The sequence below is a fragment of the Hippopotamus amphibius genome, chromosome 6 (assembly GCF_030028045.1).
Source record: "Hippopotamus amphibius kiboko isolate mHipAmp2 chromosome 6, mHipAmp2.hap2, whole genome shotgun sequence".
Lineage (NCBI taxonomy): Eukaryota > Metazoa > Chordata > Mammalia > Artiodactyla > Hippopotamidae > Hippopotamus > Hippopotamus amphibius.
This window is the reverse complement of record NC_080191.1, coordinates 38,542,801-38,563,752: the sequence shown is the minus strand read 5'-3', so window position 1 is coordinate 38,563,752 and position 20,952 is coordinate 38,542,801. Positions and strand designations below refer to the sequence as shown.

The 20,952-nt window shown below is 34.4% G+C and overlaps 1 protein-coding gene across 1 annotated transcript in view; it reads right to left on the bottom strand.

Annotated features, from left to right (window-relative positions):
• The window catches only part of ENPP1 (ectonucleotide pyrophosphatase/phosphodiesterase 1), a 65,613-nt gene that overhangs the window by 11,401 nt on the left and 33,260 nt on the right, over positions 1-20,952 (bottom strand). Inside the window, exons 3-18 of the mRNA XM_057739683.1 lie at positions 20,509-20,625; positions 19,644-19,769; positions 18,721-18,781; positions 16,518-16,615; positions 14,576-14,655; positions 13,549-13,668; positions 12,391-12,500; positions 10,977-11,042; positions 10,598-10,670; positions 9,340-9,448; positions 8,257-8,388; positions 6,364-6,395; positions 5,479-5,606; positions 4,215-4,284; positions 2,779-2,866; positions 1,151-1,320 (exon numbers count right to left, since the gene is read on the bottom strand). Of these exons, the coding sequence (XP_057595666.1) occupies positions 1,151-1,320; positions 2,779-2,866; positions 4,215-4,284; positions 5,479-5,606; positions 6,364-6,395; positions 8,257-8,388; positions 9,340-9,448; positions 10,598-10,670; positions 10,977-11,042; positions 12,391-12,500; positions 13,549-13,668; positions 14,576-14,655; positions 16,518-16,615; positions 18,721-18,781; positions 19,644-19,769; positions 20,509-20,625 (1,580 nt within the window). The remainder of the gene's footprint in view (positions 1-1,150; positions 1,321-2,778; positions 2,867-4,214; positions 4,285-5,478; positions 5,607-6,363; positions 6,396-8,256; positions 8,389-9,339; positions 9,449-10,597; positions 10,671-10,976; positions 11,043-12,390; positions 12,501-13,548; positions 13,669-14,575; positions 14,656-16,517; positions 16,616-18,720; positions 18,782-19,643; positions 19,770-20,508; positions 20,626-20,952) is intronic.

Sequence of the window (20,952 nt, the reverse complement as noted above, 5' to 3'; positions counted from 1 at the left end):
CCACAGAACAAAGATAAATTTAAAACCATTTTGTACAAGTGAAAGTTATTTTTTTGAAGAAGAGAAAAAGAATAGGGTAAAGAAAAGAATAGCTGAAAAAAGACAAAATTGTTAGCATGGCATAATACAAGTCATCGAAAATAAGAGTATAATTGCTGCTTTATAATTCTTATCTCTACTCTTACAGTCTTTTTACAAGCCTAAATTAAGCTTAAAACAAAATGGAACACATAAGATGAACTACTCAAATCTGTTTTTACGGACATCATCAATTTTGTTCATAACTTGTCACATATTTTCATCTCCTTACAAGAACTATATATTAAGATAGGAATAAAAAGGAAAAGTGTCATAAATCCATTTCATATCAAAAGTGATATTTTCCCTCTAAATTTAAAATAGGTTGGGATGTATTTTAGAGAAGGAATATTGTGATCGGTTCACAAAAGACTTCACTGCTAGGATGTCAGCATGGATTCTGGGATTCAGTATATTCCAGGACTTAGATCTCTCCCAGCCTGCAGCCAAATCAAGTCTCAACACGAGGGGATAAAAATAGAGTGAGAGTCCAAAATTAGGAGCAGGAAAAATAAATAATAAAAAGGTCGACATGTGTCACTAAAATTGAAAATAAATATATGTTTACTTCCACTCATGAATTTTAATTTAATCATCATTTATTTCTACAGCATATGCTATGCAGAGGGTGCTATAAAATCATACCCACTGGGCTAAATTTCTCTTTTTTCTTAAACTAAATAAATTTATTTATTTTATTTATTGGCTGTGTTGGGTCTCCGTTGCTGCGCACGCTTTCTCTAGTTGCGGCGCACACTTTCTCTAGTTGCGGCGAGTGGGGGCTACTCTTCATTGTAGTGTGTGGGCTTCTCATTGCGGTGGCTTCTCCTGTTGTGGAGCACCGGCTCTATGAGCGTGGACTTCAGTAGTCATGGCACATGGGCTCAATAGTTGTGACTCATGGGCTCTAGAGCACAGGCTCAATAGTTGTGACGCCTGAGCTTAGCTGCTCCACAGCATGTGGGATCTTCCTGGAGCAGGGATTGAACCCAGGTCCCCTGCACTGGCGAACAGATTCTTAACCACTGTGCCACCTAGGGAGTCCTGGGCTAAACTTCTTGGGATTACTTACGGAGGGATCACATGAGCAGTCGAGGTCCTCCCTGGGGGCTCTTGTGAAGGGGCACTGGACCAGGGAGCGGACTTCTTTGGGATGCTTTGGGGTATAAACAGGATTCTTTAGAAGATGGTTAAGGCTTCCATGAGTTCCATTATTAGGAGCTGGTGTCAAATTCAGTAAATCTGCATAATTACAAGAATGATAAATAAACATTTACTTAGAAATTTCAAAACTAAATAAATAGTAGACTTACACTACAAGTTTTATTTTTTAAAGCCTAACCTATATGAGTCCTTAACTCTTTACCTAAAATAAAACTATAAATCTCTCTCTCTTGGGTTGTAGAGTATTTACGACCATGCTGTTCTTGATGGAAATGCTGATATGCATGCTGTACTTCTCTATAAAAATTTCTGAATTTTAATGTATACAATAAATATAGTTATCCCCTGTTGAATGCTTATTACATGGCAGTGTGCTAGTATATTTTTTTTACTTAATCCTCAAAACAATTTAATAAGTTATTGTTGCTATTTGGTAGATAAGCATAGGCAGACCGCTTTTCATTGTACTTCATTTTACTGCACTTCAGAGATACTGCATTTTTTACAAAGTGAAGGTTTGTGGCAACCTTGCACTGATGATAGCATGTTTTAGTAATAAAGCACTTTTTAATTAAGGTATGTATATTGTTTCTTTAGACATAAGCTATTGCACACTTAATAGACTATAGTAAAGCGTAAACATAACTTTTATAGCACTGGGATTCCAAAAAAAAATCTTGTGACTTGCTTTATTACAGTATTCACTGTATTGCAGTGGCCTAGAACTGAACCTGCAATTCTTCTAAGGTATGCCCGTAACCAGAGTGCTTAGCTCAAGATCTCAAGCGACTAATGTAGTAGACTTAGGATTCAAAACCAGCTCTGTCCAAGTCTAAGACTCATGTTTTCAATAATAATGATGGCAAACACTTATACAGTAAAGCACTTATTATATGCCAGGCACAGTTTAAGTGCTTTAAGGTATATAAACTCATCTAAGTATACTGGCTCTCACTAAAAGAATGATACTTAGGACATATTTGAGGTTTTACAAATGCCCAGTATTGTTATCAGAAAAAGGAAGTAATATTTAAAATGCAATACTCAACCATAAAAACTGCTAATTTGGAAGGTACAGAGTAAACTAAGAATATATTCAATGTGTCCTCCTCCTTTTCTACAACCTTGACATTGGCATCCATTCAACTATTATTGCTACCGGAGGATCCACCTGTTTTGTCTACCTTTCACAACCCCAAACTTTTTTCCTCTGGCTTCTACCCTGATCTTGTTCAACTGTCATCTAATTCAGTCCAGAGCCTGGCAAAGTACTGGGTGCTTGGGATGTACAGACCTCCCTGCTCTAGTGTGGTACTTTACCACTGTGGAGCCTAGTGGAAGGAACAAGTAAGTCATCAGATGGTTATGTTCTGCACATTTTTTCAATGACTCTGGGTCAGGAAGAAGAAAGGTGGAAATATAAAGGTCTGTCTTGCCTTATCATTTCCAGAAAGGGGCCTGAAATGTGACCTACTTTTGATAATCCTATTCCAGCTCTGTGTTCAGAAGGGAGAAAAGCTGCCTCTTCACACTTACCACACATTAAGTTATAGACTTCAATATTTTCAAAGGAGTCAACTTCAATGCCATGCTTGAATCCAGGTCCATAGCCAATAAAGAGGGCCTATGTTGGCCAAAAAAGAAACAATTTATCTACTCATTTCAGTGACGCACGGAGTTGGTGGCCAAAAAGGTATTTTATATCTTCCCCAGTGAATATATATAAACTAGTTATACTAAAGTAAGTGGAAAAATACTGTACCCAGTGGACTCTGTAGGATATTAACTCTGCTGCACATTTAATCTAAGGGCATCTAGGATATTTTTCTTAACTTTATTATAATTCCTAATGTGACAATCAGAACAGAATGATGATGAAATCTTTTTTCAACTGTGAAATGGGATCTAAACCTCATTCTTCTCACCACACACAGTGCTGTAGGGATTAAATTAGAAAATTATTATGAGGATATTTTGAAAATTTAAAGTGTTAGGTAAATGGAAAGCATTATCTTTTTTTTTTTTTTAATTATTTATTTATTTTTTTGGCCATGCTGGGTGGCTTGTGGGACTTTAGCTCTCTGACCAAGGAATGAACCTGGGTCCTGAGCAGCGAGAACATGGAATCCTAACCACTGGACTGCCAGGGAATTCCTGGCATTTAGAACATAACTATGACATCTTTTTTTTTTTCCACTGTAAGATTAAAAATGTTTTCTTTATTTTTTTTATTTTTTAGAACTTTTATTGAGCTATAACTGACATTCAGTAAACTACATATATTTTTTTCTTTAAGAACTTTTATTGAGATATAATTGACATACAATAAACTGCATATACTTAAAATGTACAATTTGATTTGTTTTTCTTTTTTTCTTTAAGAACTTTTATTGAGATACAGTTAACAGACAATAAGCTGCATATATTTAGAGTATACAATTTGGTATTTTTTTTTTCTTATTAGTAATGTATATATGGCAATCCTGATCTCCCAGTTCATCCCACCCCAACCGCCCCCGCTTTCCCCACTTGGTGTCCATATGTTTGTTTTCTACATCTGTGTCTATATTTCTGCTTTGCAAACTGGTTGATCTGTACCATTTTTCTATATTCCACATATATGTGTTAATATACGATATTTTAGAATATAACTATGATATCTTTTCACCTATTAAATCACTGGCTTTCATTTACTGGGGAGCAACATTCTTAATAAAGTACAAATATATGCAAAATAATTATTAGAAATTTAGTATGACGTATACGTCACAGTCATGAAACATGAATATAAATATTTAACAAAATTCTATTAATTTAATGCCCAAAGTTAACAGCTATATGAAATTACATGCTTCATTAATTCTCATTCAAGACATATAATGACAGTCTATGTTTTTTATGCCTAAAACTTTATATATCAGTTTTTTCTTTAAGATAAAAACTAATTTTTAACATATAATAGGTTTACTCACTTGCATATTTGAAAATGCATTGTCAGAGCCATGAAATCCACCTCCACAATATTTTCTTTCTGAAGGATTCCTAATTTTCACATAATATAAATTAACAACGTCCATTCATAAAGCAAAACTGAGAATCATGACATTATTTCCATTAATAAAGAGTAGCTGTTCTTTAATATTCTTTAATATTTAATATTTTTCTTTAATATTTTTATACATTCTTTAATATTCGGTGATTAAAGAATAAGTAACAATTGTTAAGCAAATAAAAAAACAAAAAGTAAATAAAACCGCTTGGCTTTGAAAAGATTTAGGGGGCCACTTTTATCTTTCATTTTGTAGACAAATCAATTATAAGCAATATGGTATAAAGGAGAAAACCATTAGCATGGTTTTGAGCCCTGGCCACACATAAATGGTTTATACTAAAGACATGCTTAGAATATAGTAGATGTTCACTAAATATTAGTTCTCCCCTGAGGGTAAGGACCTCCTCTTCTTTCATGTTCTTTTTCTAAACACTGAAAGCACAGCTCTCTAATAAAGAGATGGTGCAATTCTGTTGACTGAATTCTGCTTCACGGCTTAGGTTTTGCTGGACAGGGGTATTTATCATCCCTGGCTTCCTGGCAACCATAGAGAGTTAATGATCAAGTCTTAAGATATTAGCAATATGAACCATCCAAATAATTTGCTGAACACACTAATAAACCGAGGTTTACTAATGGAATAGTATAACAAGAATGAAAAAACAGCTTTGTCTAATGAAGAAGGTAATCGCTCATTACTCTAAAGAGCTTTTGCCCATTATCTGTTAGACTTTGAAGGTATTATTAGGCATCACCGTAACATGCAGAAGAGATACAATGGCAAGTGGTTACACAAATGCAGAGCATAAGAAATAATCAAGATGGATGCGAGGGGACAGAGTAGTGGTTCTTAGCTGGAGGTGACTCCCCTGCCCAGGGGACTCCGGGCAATGTCTGCAGATATTTCTGGTTGTCACAACTATAGAAAAGATGTTTTTTCATCTAGTGAGTAGAAGCCAGGGATGTTTTCAAATATCCCACAACACACAGGACGACTCCCCAAACCACAAAGAATTATCCTGATCTAAAATGTCAATAGGCCCAGGTTAAGAGACCCTGAGATAGAGGGAAGAGAATCATATTTGTAGTTTTCATATAACAACATCATGGGAAAGGGCCCAATGGTTACCTTGAATTACTAAACAGATCAAGCTAAGCTGACATGGGAGACTGTTAGAACTTACAATGCAAGTTGCCACTGAGGGTCCAAATAGAATGTCAAGCGCTCAATCCTGTCACTTCTGGCAAAGTGTAAACGCTTGGGTAAGAAATGTTTCAAGTAAGGTTTGAAGTGATGGTTTGGTTCCCGGCACTGAAATTGTAGAAGGTAAAGAAAAACCATTATTTCCATATTTTCTTAAGTGTAAACTTCTCTTGAAATTGCTTTCTAACTCCATATGAATTTTTTTTTACAAACATTTAATCAGTATGCCCAATAAATCACAGATGCAAAAATAACTGAATTCTTACTACCTATATAATGTGCAAGTTGAATATTCCCAACTATTGAATATTCTTCTTTGTACAGAAAATCATAATTACTGCATAAGAGTTCCAGGATGCTTAGATTGAGTCACTACTTTACCTTGTGTTATTACTGATGATCATATTTTCACTCTTATGACAATTTTAAGAATTTTCTTTAAAATTGTAAGAATTTTCTATCAAGTAAAAAAATGTAGTATAGATAAATTAGTACTAGGACAAAAGCTGATTTTAAAAAATAGGCATAAGAAAGACTGGAAGGAAATATATCATAATGCTAATAGTTTATGATAGTACAGCTATAGGGTTTTTCCTCCTATTGTTTTCAGTTATGTCTTGTCCTGTCATATAAATTTAACAATGTCAATAAATAAATTCTTAAAATTTTTAAAGCCTACATTACTGGGACATGTCCTTAAAGATCTGTAAAAACTACAGAGCATTTAAATGTTGGCCCAGATACTCCAAAAATTAGATTAGATTAAATCCTACAATCCTAAGAACAAATACTGAAACTTTCTTCTAAATATATTTTGTACAAAACTAGTAATAACAAAGTAATGGGGGAAAAAAAAGATACTCACAGAAAGATTTTTGGCAATGCCTTCATAATTAACTGAAGGGGGGCAAAGATAAGAATTAATAGCTGAATGGTATGCTACCATTAGAAGTAAAAATAATACAAAAAATACAAAATGTCAGCCTCAAACCCTGTATTTAAATACCAAAGCAGGTTTCAAACAGATCATTTAAATCATATATTCGCCATTGATGGTAATAAGACAGATCTTTAGGAATAACCCAACCCCTACCACCACCATGCCTGTGAAATTATGTCCTATGGTTAAGTGAAAAAGGCAAGTCACAGAACATCCGTTTATCCATCTGTCATTCGTATGTTTGTCCATTCATCCATCTGCCTGTCCATCTGCCTATACATCCATCTATCTATCTGTCCATGCATCCAAATATCTATCCATTCCTCCATCCATGTATCTAGATCCTGTATAATTTCACTTTGTAAAAGTAAAAGTGAATGTTTTACATATGCATAGCAAATATTTGAGAAGACACATCCCAAATCTAAGTGTTTATCTTGAGAGAGAGGAACTGAGTTGTGAATTAGGGGGATTTAGGGTGGAAGACTGTTACTTTGTACATACTTTGACAGTCAAGGATAATTCCAGAATTTCTAAGTAAGAAGGACATAGGGGAATTGAGAAGTGAGGGCAGGTAGAACAGTTTTGAAACTGAATTTGCACAGCAAGCCCACAGCATACTTGCTTAGTGTACTTTAAGCTGCAAATCGGTAACGGCTTAGCTCTCTACGATTCTTTTAGCTACACTTTATATAAGTTTGAGAAAATTATCTAGATAAGAATATGTACTGTATATATATTTTAATGTATGGATGTAGAGAGACATGTAATTTTTGCTTTGATTTGGGTAACTCAGGGGCCTCACTGAGATAAGGGTGTGGCTTAAGCTTAGCCATCCTATCCTAAACATCTCTGTGGACTGCCATTGCCTGTGTAGTTTTATAAGAGGTTTTATAAAAATCATGTACTACTTTAATGTTATTTTAAATACTAATTAATACATGTTATTGTACAAGTGAGTCTGTGCTTTGGGTTACTATGTTAATATATTTGGATAACCATTTTCCTGCAGGGAAATCTACTTCTCACGAATATTCAACAGTATCTACTGAAACATACAGCACTGCATATACCCAAACCTAATTCAGTGCTAATGACTATCAGAAAAGCTCTTTTCTCTTTCCATTTCAAAGGTAATTGTAACAAAAAGATAAACAAAACTGCCCTTAGTATTTTAGAATTACCAAGGATGGTAATCAAAAAGTGGGGTATAACAGAGGTGCAATCAGTTCTGAAACAGGCTTGACTTTCAAAAGAATGAACATTTAAAATTTCTTGACCATTTGGATATGACATGTGGTGGAGAGAGAATGTGAAATTTCTTCTTCCCTGTTCACAAAACACATTCTCATTGTTTTTTGGGACAGTTTAAGAAAATAATTTCGGAGAACAGAAATTAGTTGCTTATAAGAATTAATCATCTCTGCCAGCATTCCTCCTCATAATGGAATATTATCTGATAATGTCTATAACTTATTTTAATGAAAAGACATTAATTAAAGTTGAATAAGTGTAACTGAACTTTTAAGTTTTTTTTCTAGTACAAGTAACCTTGAACCCAACACAAGCAAAAAACACACGAGATGACATAAAATTGTACCAAGTTGGTCAAATAACATTCTTAGCCATGAATTAACAGATAAGTGGTTAGACTTGTCCCTCACATCCAGTCCCACAAAATCCCTTTGAGTGCAGAAGATCAGCCCTGGAGATTTAATCAGGAAATAAATTGATCCCTTTTAATTTACAGATATAATGATTCAGAGGAATGCAATGTGAATATAATCATATTCAAAATTAGCACAGAGACATACTCACATGAATAGTATTTATCTGGAACATCAGAGGGTCTCAAGCGAGCTGCAGGTCCATATATAACTTTAACATTTTTAATATCCCCCAGATATTTATTCAGGTACACATATTTCTTACAACTGCCTTGTTCCATGCCTAGGAGAAAAAAAAATCCCAAAACATGTTGCAACTTTACCTAAAACATTTAGCATGTGGAACAGAATTTCTTTCACTTCCAGAATTTAAATCAATAAACATGAAGTCAGCAGTCATGATAGTTGAACACCTAACAGGTAAGAAACAGAATTTCACGTAAATCCACTTCACTTAAAAAAATTTTTTTCCCTTTCCTTCATCCAAATTAGTTTCGTGTTTCTTCTTATTTATGTATTACAATATCGCTATGTGAGTGAGGAGGCCTACACAGTTTTAGCCCGAATATCATGTAGTTATTTTCTCAGAATCACCTAGCATATTAACTGGGAGTATAAAACTCTCAATCTCATTCCAGGACTGGGGGCTTCTTTAGGATATAGCTTCTTAGGATTGTTTCTAGAAATAGTTTTCAGTAATTATTTCTGAAGCAAGCAATAATAACAACAAGAAAAAACAAAAAGGACCTCTTTCCTATTTTCTTGTATACACATCACATGTATAGTCGCAAGGCTGTACACAAACATGTTCTAAAGGTAACAGTAAGTAAAAGTAAAATATTGCCAAAATTAATATACTGCCTTTAAAAGTCAGTCTTGTGCTAGAGAAAATAGAAAAAGCACATCTATTCAAATTACACCTAAAATTTTTAGGGTAGAGTTACCAAAACTTAATATTAAAAAAATTGTTTTAACTCTCCAAGTTCCTGATGTAAGCCTTCCCCAAATCAGGACACGAGCGCGTTGTGGTTGATAGGCTCTTAGGTTTTTGTGAATTCTATGTTTCACTTGCAGTTTATATTTAATGTAGTATTTTCTAAAGGTTTTCTACAAAAAATCACATTTAAAAGAATTAACTATAAAAGTCAGAAGAAATAATAAAATAATAATCAATCAAGTAAACTTCTGAGGGCACCATTTAACCTGAAGGATAAATGATACAAAGTCAGGTTACCATGATCTGAGATAAGGATGAGATTCAAACATCTATGCAAGTTCAACTCTTTCAGACCATCCATCAGCATGCCAACCATGTTGTCAACCCTCTGCAAAGCTCTGATGACCTAAGAAAGGGAAACAATCTCATGTCATGCCGTTAAAAGCATTCATGAAATGCTTCTTATAGTGCTATGTACTTAATATTTTAAAATTAGAACTTCTAGGAATACAACCCATTATTTCTGTACAAACTATTATTTTGCATATGAATATCACAAGGACACAGAATGGCATATGGTTTTGGCAAACTGCCTTTGGCATTTCTCTCATCCTCTCTCCTGGCAAAACCACCGGAGGGAAATTCTTGTGCAGCTGTGCCTGTGTCTTCTGTACTGTATCAAACCAGTTTAACCTTTACACACAGTCTGTGTATTTCACTGTATTACGAAATAAGCTCTTTCAACATGGTCTTTCATTCACTCAAAGATATCTAAGTAACATGGACTGGAATTTTTGAGTATCAAGATAAAGTGGGTTTTCATGAGCCAATAATACTAGCCTTTAACCCAGTTTAGAAATTGATGAATGTGATTTGAAAAGCAATGGGCTCGACCTTAATGGAAAATGAATCAGAAAAGCAGGTACTTTGGGAAATCTTTAGTGAACAGAAAAAACAGACTGGTCTTAAAACTTATATGCTCTGATAATAAATTACAAAATGATCCTTAGACTGACTTGTAGCCAAACTGACCTAGACATGGGTCTTAATAGTGAAAGAATAAAAATTATACTAGCATCTGGCCAATCGTTCAAACCAAGACAAGAGCTACAAGAAACCTCCCTTTGTCTAATTATGACATGGTCGCACTGTTGGCCACACATCTCCCACCTCTAAGAAGGAGCATTTCTGCTTAGCTGACGGACAGAATCAGAGCAAGGGCACATAGGTTGTTAACTGCAGTGAAGTCACTGGAGATAGGTTTTGATGGAAAGAGTAGGAAGGGTGGAGTGTGACATACCTCATTTGAAATTGAAAATACAGAATTTAACTCATCATTGGTTCAATTTACCACCGTTGATAGTGTAAAACAATACAATGCTCCCAACTCTTTTTCATTATAGTGCATCTTTTGGTTTAATAAAAATGTGCTTCATACTCACTCTTTCCAGATATCATGGATTCTTATAGAATGGTCTAGAAACCTGCTTCAAAGCAAGTTTCCGTTAGATGTTACCAGGTTTAATGAAGTAATCACTGATAGAAATGTACTTACTTCGCTGCTGACTGGTCCATAAGAGTGACCTGAAGAATCTGGTTCTTCTAAATACAGAGTGTAAAAGTGTGGTCTAAATCAAACAGTATCAAAATGTAATATTTTACGAACACATTGTAAAACAGAATAGAAAGAATAATTCAACAACTGATAGTGAATAAAAGTCACACAACATTGGGGTAACATTTCTAAAATTGCTGAGAAATAATTTACATGTTTACAATTCTTCAAAATGTGGCTGTAATAGCTCACTAAAGAGTTCATTTGGATATAAAATATCACAGCCAATAGCAAAGTTTTCCTGTAGTCAATTTAAAATATGCTGACATTCTTATAAAACAAAGGAATATTTTATGATGGAAATTAATGGTCTACATACCTTTCATCTTTAGGAAGCTGCAGCCACTTAAGAACAGCTAAAATTCTTTCTTCAAATGGTACTGAACTAATAAGAAGGATGAACAAAATGAAACAAATCTGTGACAACTCTTTGGGTTTAAAATATAAATGTGTGCATTCAGAGAGATTAACACAATTCAAGGCATCAGATGGATTTGAAGCAATGTAAGAGTTCATCTGAAAACTTAAAAATTGTTTTCCCGACACAGAAATGAACATTAAATTTTACACATATGAAAGCTGTAGTCGACTTTAAAGAAACCGCTTCCTGTACTCTACTTGAGCATCTTACTCTTGCGCCTGAGAATAGGAATTGCTACGCATGAATAACCCATGGATCAATATACTCTTTAAAGGGGACCTCATGAAGAACTCACTCATTGATGACTCTCAGTAAAATTGGGAAGTGGACACCTGATGAGTAGACAGACCTCCAGGCAACATTTTCTGGACAGAATTAATGACACCTTCCTCTGGGCCCAGGATTTTATTTACACGTCTCCATCAGAGTGCTTGCCCAACCCCAAAGTACACTTAGTTGCACCTTGAGAAGGTCTCTATCAGACCTTGAGAAGCCAGAGAACCTGTATTACTACTCTTCAAATCCCCCAGGCCCAGGACAGTGCCTGGCACATAGAATCTCAATTACCATCTATGGAATGAAATGAACAGCAAATTACAAGGTGCTAGTGTGAACCATAAAGAATAAACAATAGGATAAGGTCACCAAAGAAAATGATTATGCATTTCTTATTTGGAAGTTATGAACTTTTCCTTTCATCCCTCAAATACATTATCGTATTGATTTAATGACATAAACTTCCCAAGGGGAAGACAAAATTATTTTGCTAGTCTCCCTAAAATGGTCCAAAGGGAGTTTTCCAGAAAAAATGTTTTTGTTTCTTTCGCAATACCTCATGTATTTTGAGTATCACAGGGAGGCTACTCTAATCAGTTCTCACATTAGATGGAATGTTTAATAAAGCAATCTGAAAATGCAAATCCAGAGATGCCATTAGTATCTTCTTTTAAATACTATTTCCGGATACCAGAGAGTCACTTCTACCTGTGTCCTTTTAATGCTTTCCTCTCCTTCTCCTAGTTCCTTCTTCCTAGAGTGAAAATGTGCAGGACTTCTACTTTTACCAGGACTTCAATTCTTATTCCTGCCCCAAAACTCTAACATGTTACCAGTGCTTTCTAGAAAACCTCCAGGGAAAAAACTCACCTAGTTTTACTGTCTATCTACCAACCCATCTAAACTTTTTGAGATAGAGTTCTTATTCTGACAGGCCTCATTTTTCACACGTCATTCAAATATTAGAACTCACGTTATGATAAGAAAATAAACAGTCCTATGTTATAGGTCCAAGAAAAAGTCCAGCTATACATACCCATTATATATTTTATAGATGTCTGGGAAAATTCCATTAATTTTCACATCTGATCCTGGCCAAAAAAATGTGCCCGTCTTCAGGCCTTGATATTTAGCTGTGAGCCAAATCTGGAGAAGACAGTGAAGGAAAGGTAGGAAATTATGCAAGTATTCATTTCTTAGGAAACTATGTGTGCATGCGACACCAATGCTTTCCTCTCAAATGCTCAAACGCTTCTGAGGTTAATATGCTCCAGCAGTTAGACTGTAAAATAACCATGTAATATGACTTTGAACAGCAGCAAAGAGAAATTAAATAATCAGAAGTCAAATTAACCTAAAAAATATGAACAGTTAATTCTGCAACTTTTAGAGTCATACTTCTACTTAATAGGTTCCCTCTTAAAAGAAGAAAAAATTCATGAAAGAAAAGAACTCACAAATATATATACCTTTACCTTACCGACATTTTTGCTTATGTAACTAACATTTATTAAGCACTTATTATTACTAATTACAGTTCTAAATAGTATTTCTATAAGCATCCTAGATTATTAATTCAAATAATCATCACAATAACTCTATGAGGTAATTAACAGAATTATTCACAGTATAGATATGAGAAAATTAAGGCACAGAAAAAATAATTTGCCCAAAGTCATACAGCTGTAAATGTCAGAGCTAGAATTTGAATTTATAACTTGCAAATGCTCTTTCCCTTCTAAGAGGAATATCAAGGCTATCCAAATAGACCTTATAGAATTGCTGTGGCAATTTTTAAAAAATAAAAAGAAGAACACATCTAAATCACAATCAGAGAGAATCTTCTAAGTTAGCAAATGCAAACAGAGTCAAAGTTTACACCTGTAGAAACAATTAGCTTTGTGTAGATCAAAATATTACCCCCAGACTACTGCTCGTTGCTACTAGGACAAAAAGGTAGAATCAAGCAGAAAAGGAAACTGGCTCAGCACAACCTGAACTCCACTCTGGAATAAACTACATAATGATACAAGCTATATTTAGAGTTACCTGCATTTATCTCTAATTGCATAAGGATAGCACAAAACACAGTATATTAAGTGAGTTATTAAAAGCTTCAGGGAACCTGGTATTTTACTCTGATAGAAACAGATGAGAATAATAAAAAATAATTTTAAAAGCTAAAACAACTCACTGGTTCTCCTTTGTACCACTCAGGATTAAATTTCTCTTCACTTTTAAGTGCAAAGAAAGCATTCATTTGGGGATCATACATTTTATTGTCAATGATGCCATGGGATTCTGGATAAAGTCCCTAAAAAATATAAAACACAAGTTTTATGCAAGTTATAAGTTTTTAAAGTTACACCACAAAATCATCAAAGAGAAACAGACAACTTAAGCTACAAGGAACTTAACCCAGTTTAAGGAGAGAAGAACAAAACAATGGGTATTGTTAAAACACAACCAACCACTCAAGATTTTATGAAGTATTTGTGTTTTAATTTATGCAATAGGAAAAAAGTAAATTAGGAGTGGTATGGATGAAGTTCTATATAAAGAAGCGGCCTCTCAAACTCTGAAAAAAGTACTGTGTTGTCCTTTGGCATTGCTCAGTGAAACATTTCTGCAGAACAAACTCCTTTTTGGTTGGGTCCAAGAATAGCTTGTACCAACATAAGCTAAAGTATTAATTCTCTGCCTTCAACCATAAGGCCTAATGAGTTTTACTTTTTCTTTTTCTGGATTCAAATTAAATCCTCAAACTTTGAGTGAAACAAAAACAGGGCTGTAATCCTATCTAGAGTCAGGCAAAGTGACTTGCTTAGACTCATACATCAAAGTGATTGGAAAGACAGTTGAGAATATGTTGAGTGTAGACATTCTGGGGCTCAAATAAAGTAAGCTAAAAACTAACCAGAAAAAACAGGACCCAAGAATTAGAAAATTTTAAACTGAAGGGGAACCAAGAGGTCATTTCTTGGGGTCTTTCACCACCTCTTTTCACAGATGGGAAATGGAGACCCAGAAGATAAAGTGACCTTCCCAAGGCCATAACGAGTTAGTAGAAAAGTTAGAACCAGAACCTAGATTTCCTTGCTTAACTACACAATGAAAAAGAAGTTATTTTTTCCTGATCTGAAATCAAATTATTCTCTCAAAAAATGTTACATTTACCTCTCACTTCTGTGAAAATATAAAAGTTGAAATGCAGAGCTTACTGTGACAATGCTGTAGTGATTGGGGAAAGTTTTTGTTGGATATACTGGTCTCATGTTTTTAGTATATGTTCCACAGGTTTCTACAAGGGAAAAAAAATTAAAGATTGTTATTAAATACAACTGACAATCTGTTTCCCTCATTTAGCTTTGGTACCACAGACATATAAATAATACAAAAAAAATGAACCCGGAAGGGATTTATAACCACATAAAAATTCAGGGTGAATTACAAAGCAACATTGTGGATTCAAATTCAACATTAAGAGTTAGCTTTTCTCTTAGTTAGAAAAACATTAAATAAAATAATTAAGCCAAAGAAATAATTATCCCATACTTATTGGTAACATTAAGCTCCAGGTGGACCACAATGATGCTTGCTAGATCTTTGTCTGCTACTACTTGGTGGTAACATACCTAAATTATAAGATGTAGTTATATATATCAAAAAAAAATGCACTAGTAGCTAAATCTGCAAATTAAAAGAAGAATGAAGCAATAGCTGGGATGACAGTGTCCCACCCCAAATATTCAATCCAGCTGACTCTAGACCAGTTCAACACTGCTCTAAAGATAAAAGCCATCTTCTGGCTTCAAGTACAATAAAGGACAGAAGTCAAACTGTTTCTAATTTAGCCCTAGTGTCACATTCCTCTTCTGCCTCTACCATTTAGGAGGGAACACATAAGTAATGATTCTAGCATTTCAATACCTCATTGCCTGAAAATGTTCCTCAGACTGGCTTGTGTCTATCTATCTCACTGCCTTCCAAATAGTTCAGAGTTACAGGCTACATTCCCCAATAGCCCAAAGCAAGGACTTAGGCTAACTGTGTATTGATTTCCTACCAAGTTCACATATAGGTACCTACAGCTCCTTAATTCTGAACTCAGGTTCTGAACTCATATTTGGTGCCATGGAAACAAAGTTTCCTCCTGAAGATAACAAAGGGTCAGATTCAAGCTTCAAAGCCCATGAGCCTGGCCGGTAAGAACAGAGCCTTCCTTGCCCACGCAAGCTCTTTGCTAAAGACTTCTTATGTTAAAGGATAATTTATAAAAACTATTTTCTTCCCAGTAGAAACTAAAAACTGAAATTTTAAAAAGTTCTCCAAATATTATTTTGGCTTGTCACAAAAGCAGTACAATAAATGTACCTATATATTTGCTGAGAGTGATTTTGATGTTAAAACCAATCCCCTATACTCAAGTCCAGTAAATAATGTTTCAGAACTCCAGAAGAACACCAAAATAGTGTATTTACTTACTTCTATTTCAGTGCAGTATTACACTGTGGCTAAGCAATGTTCTACACTTTTTATACCCATATTCAATTTTTTCTGTTTTCAGTAACAATGATGATGCAAGTGATACCCATATTACTGGTGGTTAATGTGATTTAAAACTTTGGCATTAATATTAAGAAAAGACTATTTACTATTGCATTAATAACTTATACAAAAATCATTCAATTAAGGCTTTAATTGAGATAAAGAAGTTGGAAGGATGCTACACGATACTATAGGATAAATAACAAGTACATATTCTATGTTTACACTACTAGAATCATATCAGAAATACTTTCAGTTTTTGAAATTCTATTTTAAGATGTAACACATATTAGATAAATAAATATATAAATAATTTGTCCACAAAAGTAATCCAAAAGTCTAAGGAAAAAAAAAAGGTATATCTTATCCTTATAGCTACATCTATCACCAAGAGATAAAAATCCTAAGATAAGTATTATTATCTTGGAATTATTTAAAAGGCAGTTTCAGAACAATTACAATACTAAAGATTAGTTCCTTATCATTAGGTTTAACTCATTTGCAATAGAGTTTAGTAAAACAGATTCTGCTGGTATTTTTCCAAAAAAAGACTGCCTCCTTAGTCTATCTCACTGAAACTGTGGCACTCCAATAGTAAACTCTGAAGTTACTCACTCAGCTTGCTAATAACAGGAAGAAGTCCACCCCAAGTGTGTAAATATTCTGCCCTGAAACCATCCAAAGAAAATAAGAGGGTAGGAGGCATTTCAAACCTGGGTAATGGGAAAGAAAAAAAAAATGTTTAAGGAAGGAAAAAGAAGACATGGATCCAGTGCAGATTTTCCACTGAGGTTGGTATGTAATCTAAGGTAAACTAACAAGCTGAAGGAGCATCCTTATAAGGCATATTTTACAAGCATCTTTATCTATATATTCTTTTATATTTCATTTTATATATATATATATATATATACCATCAAATGCTGATTAAGCACTCATATCATTTCGAGCCACCATACAGAGACCATGATTTATGGTTCCTGCTTTTCCAAAAGCCAGACCAAATGCAACTATAATGTAATAATATTTTCCCACTTTGCAAATGAATAAATGTTAACAAATAGCATGTTCTAAATTATATTCTTGTTTCCACTATTTTTTTCCTGAAAAAGCATTTTCTGATATTGTCTCTACTTGAACATAAATTATATACAATATTTAGCTTTTAAGTTTACCATATTTAAAAGATATTAATATTTAATAGAGAAGTTGGCGAGGTATTTACTACCTCTAAATATATAAACAACAAACAAATGATCCAGAGCTAGAGATGAACAATGAAGGTACACACACACACACACACACACACACACAGTTACATCTGTGGTATGGAAAGCCAAAGAGGGAAGGCAAAAGAACATGCACAATGATACACTCAGCAAAAGAGAACAACTATGAACAACCATCCCATGGCTACACCAAACAGGCACGGTTCAGAAATTGTGCAGCTTCTAATGACAGCTGACAGATGGTAGGAAAGTTGTATATCCTTGGATCACCAAGGTGACAAAACTTTCCACTGAAAGTTTACTCAGTAATTTAAAAATCTGAGAGCAAAGATTTACCTTACCTTGCCTTTTCCAACTCTACTTCCTTCCCAGCTTACTCTCATACCCAAACGCAAATGGAAAAAGGCGGAAATTTGTGTATAATTTCTACTAACTAGTATGGTTCTGTTGGGAGACTCTGCAGAATCAGCTGCCTATAGTCTCCATGGTCCATATCTGTACACAATTATTTCTATTCAATCAATAGAAAACATAAAAACAGTTTTCTGGGCCTCCAGGTAAATATACTGGTATAATAATTTCCAGTATAATAAAATGTGTCCTAAATTATGGTCTTCTTGTAAAGAAAAGAAGACATATTTTCCACTAACAGAGTCAACATTACAATTGGAAAATAATGGTCAAAGTTTAGAAGGAAAAGCAAGATTCAAAATTCATTAGGTCTAAAATTTCCAGTATACCATGGACTTAGACATCTTAGGGTACATGAGAAGCCCTCTTTGAAAAAAGTCTCTTCTGTTGGAATTTGTTGGCTTGGGTTTAGTTTTTGCTGCTGCAAAACCATTTTTTAAACAGAAAAGTACTCTCCCATTCAACAGGAAAAAAATATTTAAAAAACAAAAATAAATTATATACATAAGTAAGCTAAAGTAGCTAAAGTACAGCTTTAAAATGTTAAACAGTTTGGAAAAAAATCATTATTTTAAAGACATAAAAATATATATTTCTGAGGATTAGTGATTCAAATTATATGAATTCATATAATCTTTGTTCAAGAGGAGCAAAGATAAATATGTCTAATACTGTCACTAAATTTCCACCTTTTGAATTCCACATGAACTTTTTTTGATGACCTTGTAAACATAAGGTATTGTAAAAATACTTTAAAGACAAAAATAACAAGTGTAAATTATAAAAACTTTGTAACATCTTCTCAGACATGTTATTCCCAGAATATATAAAGGAACCAAAACACAAAACAATAAAAAGCTGTAAAGTAACTTGCTATGAGTTCAACTTGGAAAACTCCAAATGAAAGTGAAGATCCTTCTTTCCTAAGAAGGAAAACACGAATACTTCCACCCAACAGTCATGAATACTAAATATTTAGACCTCTCTTTTTCCCACTAGCTTCCAGAGTGAGGAGTCATGCCACAATCATCTCTATACCACCAGTGCCAAAAGAAGGCCTAACTAAAAATAATATTTACTGAACCAATGAATAATTATTATTTTTATCTTTTCAAATTTGGAGAGAGAAAAATAATGGTACTTCTAGAAAGAACGCATATCTCAGAATATAATCTTACCCTGCTGGACACTGTGGCTCATTCATTCCCTCGCATGTTTCCTCTACCCAACTTTTCTCACCTAAAATATTTTCAAGAAATACAATGAGTTGAATACACTTAATAGAAACAATGATTGTGATGCTTGTGAGACACACTAGGACAGATTCCAAAAACAAAATATATTAACAGATACACAGATAATATGGGACCTGATTCTAGGGAAACAGAACAAATAAAGGGAGTTACTCTGTTTCAAAATAAGAGTTGATGTCAGGAATTTTAAAAAATGAATGTGTAATTGCAAGACTCAAACATACTACTGTATTTGTGAGAACTTGAAGGCATCTTTTCCGTTTTCAAATTGTTGATATTTTCAGCCAAAATTTATAACCCTCCTTCTCGCCACCCAACAAAATCTTCTGGTATTATATCCTTAATGTGTTAGTTCCTCTCATAGAGAGCCAGATTCTGTCAAAGTTCAAGGAACCCTGTAACACCTAGACATCACAGTAATATCAGTTTACACAGAATCTTATGCACTAAATTTCAATGCACGGCAGACATTGTCCTCACTTACTATAAGGGAACCTGTTATATAGTCAGCCAGGACTGCAAAAGTGATCTTTCCACAAATACAGCTAATATCAAAATAACATGAGTAGCAGGAGAGTGAGTGACTATAGCTAAAAGAAGATTGGCCATGTGTGGATAATAATAGTTATTACACGGGGTGACGTAAGCTTCATCACATGTTCTCTCTCTTCAGGTATATGTGTTTGAAATTTTCCTTAATACAATGACTTTTAAATATTTTTTCAGCCAACATGGTTGGTCAGTAACTATGACTTCTAATGTAAAAAAATATATCAGTGCTAAACCCCGTGAGGCCCTAGGAAGATGTCAGCCTGCATCTGAACCCAGCGAGGGCACGACCTCCTGACCTCGGCACACGGAGCCATGGTTGATGCAGCAGTCACCCTTGTCCCTGCAGTCATCCGAACAGGAGCAGAGGCTTCGGGACAACCTTTTCTCACCACACCTGAATTTGCTGCAAGTCCATATCCGTTCTACAAACAAATATCAACATAATACATTTCATGGTCCAAATTCAACACGTCCAAAGTGAACACAGAAATGCCTTCTGGAACGTGACCCATGAAGAGACAGTGGACCATTTTCTAACCCTTAGTCACTCACAGGACCTGCCACCACAGTGGTCAATCTGCACTAACAGAAAATACGCAGGCAGCAATTATTATCTCACTAACAATCCAAAATCTCATCATTTTAAAATGTAAACAAATATAATTCTTATTATACAACTGCCATGTTGATCTTGGCTTCTTCCACCAGTCACTGCCAGAGTTCTTAAAATTTAATCTAAATCTGGCTCACTCTTATTTAAATGTTATCCCATGTCGTACATGCAGAAGAGCAGATCAAACTGAGAAAATGTCCACAGTCTGATAGTTTTACTTTGAAGTTTAAGTCGACATCTTAAGAACTCGTTTTAATAAGCCCATGAAAGAAATACTTAAATGTTTTAAACAGCCTTTCTGAATTTAGGTGAAATGCAAATTAGACTATATAGGCTGTCAGCATACATTAAAAACCGGCACAGGTTTGCTAGCCATCAAATTTTTAACAAAGGCAGAATATGTAAAATTTTTTCTCTCAGGAAATATAAAGGCCAAATTTTTAAAAATCGCAAATGGGTTAGGTTAATCGCATACCTAAAAAGATGCAGAACTTTCCTTTCCTCTTTTACCGATGCCCATGACCCCATTTTCCCCTGCACATTTTTACCTGGTTCTATACACGTCTCCTGGTAATCTAGACAGCAGTTTCCAAGCTCAACGCAAGCAACATCGCAGCGACAGTTTCCAAATGTTCTCTCAAAGCAGCGACCTTTGCAACTTTTAACTGAAAATATTGAAGGAGTTCGATGTTTCTAATCATTATATAATTACAAAGCAAACATCAATTAATAAACCTAAGTTAGGTATAGTCAGGTTCAAATATTGTTTTGGAAAACACAGATGGGGTGGGCAATAAAGTTAACCAAGACTCTTTTCACAAATACACGTAGAAAGTGACACAAACAGAAGGCAGTAAACTTTATGCATAGAGTTTGCAGTTTTATCTCTTGTCATAGAAAAAAGATGACTTTTTTCTTTTATATATTATAAGCCCTTCAAGGGCTAATAAAACTTAAATACTTACAGAATAATAAAGAAAAGATAAATAAGA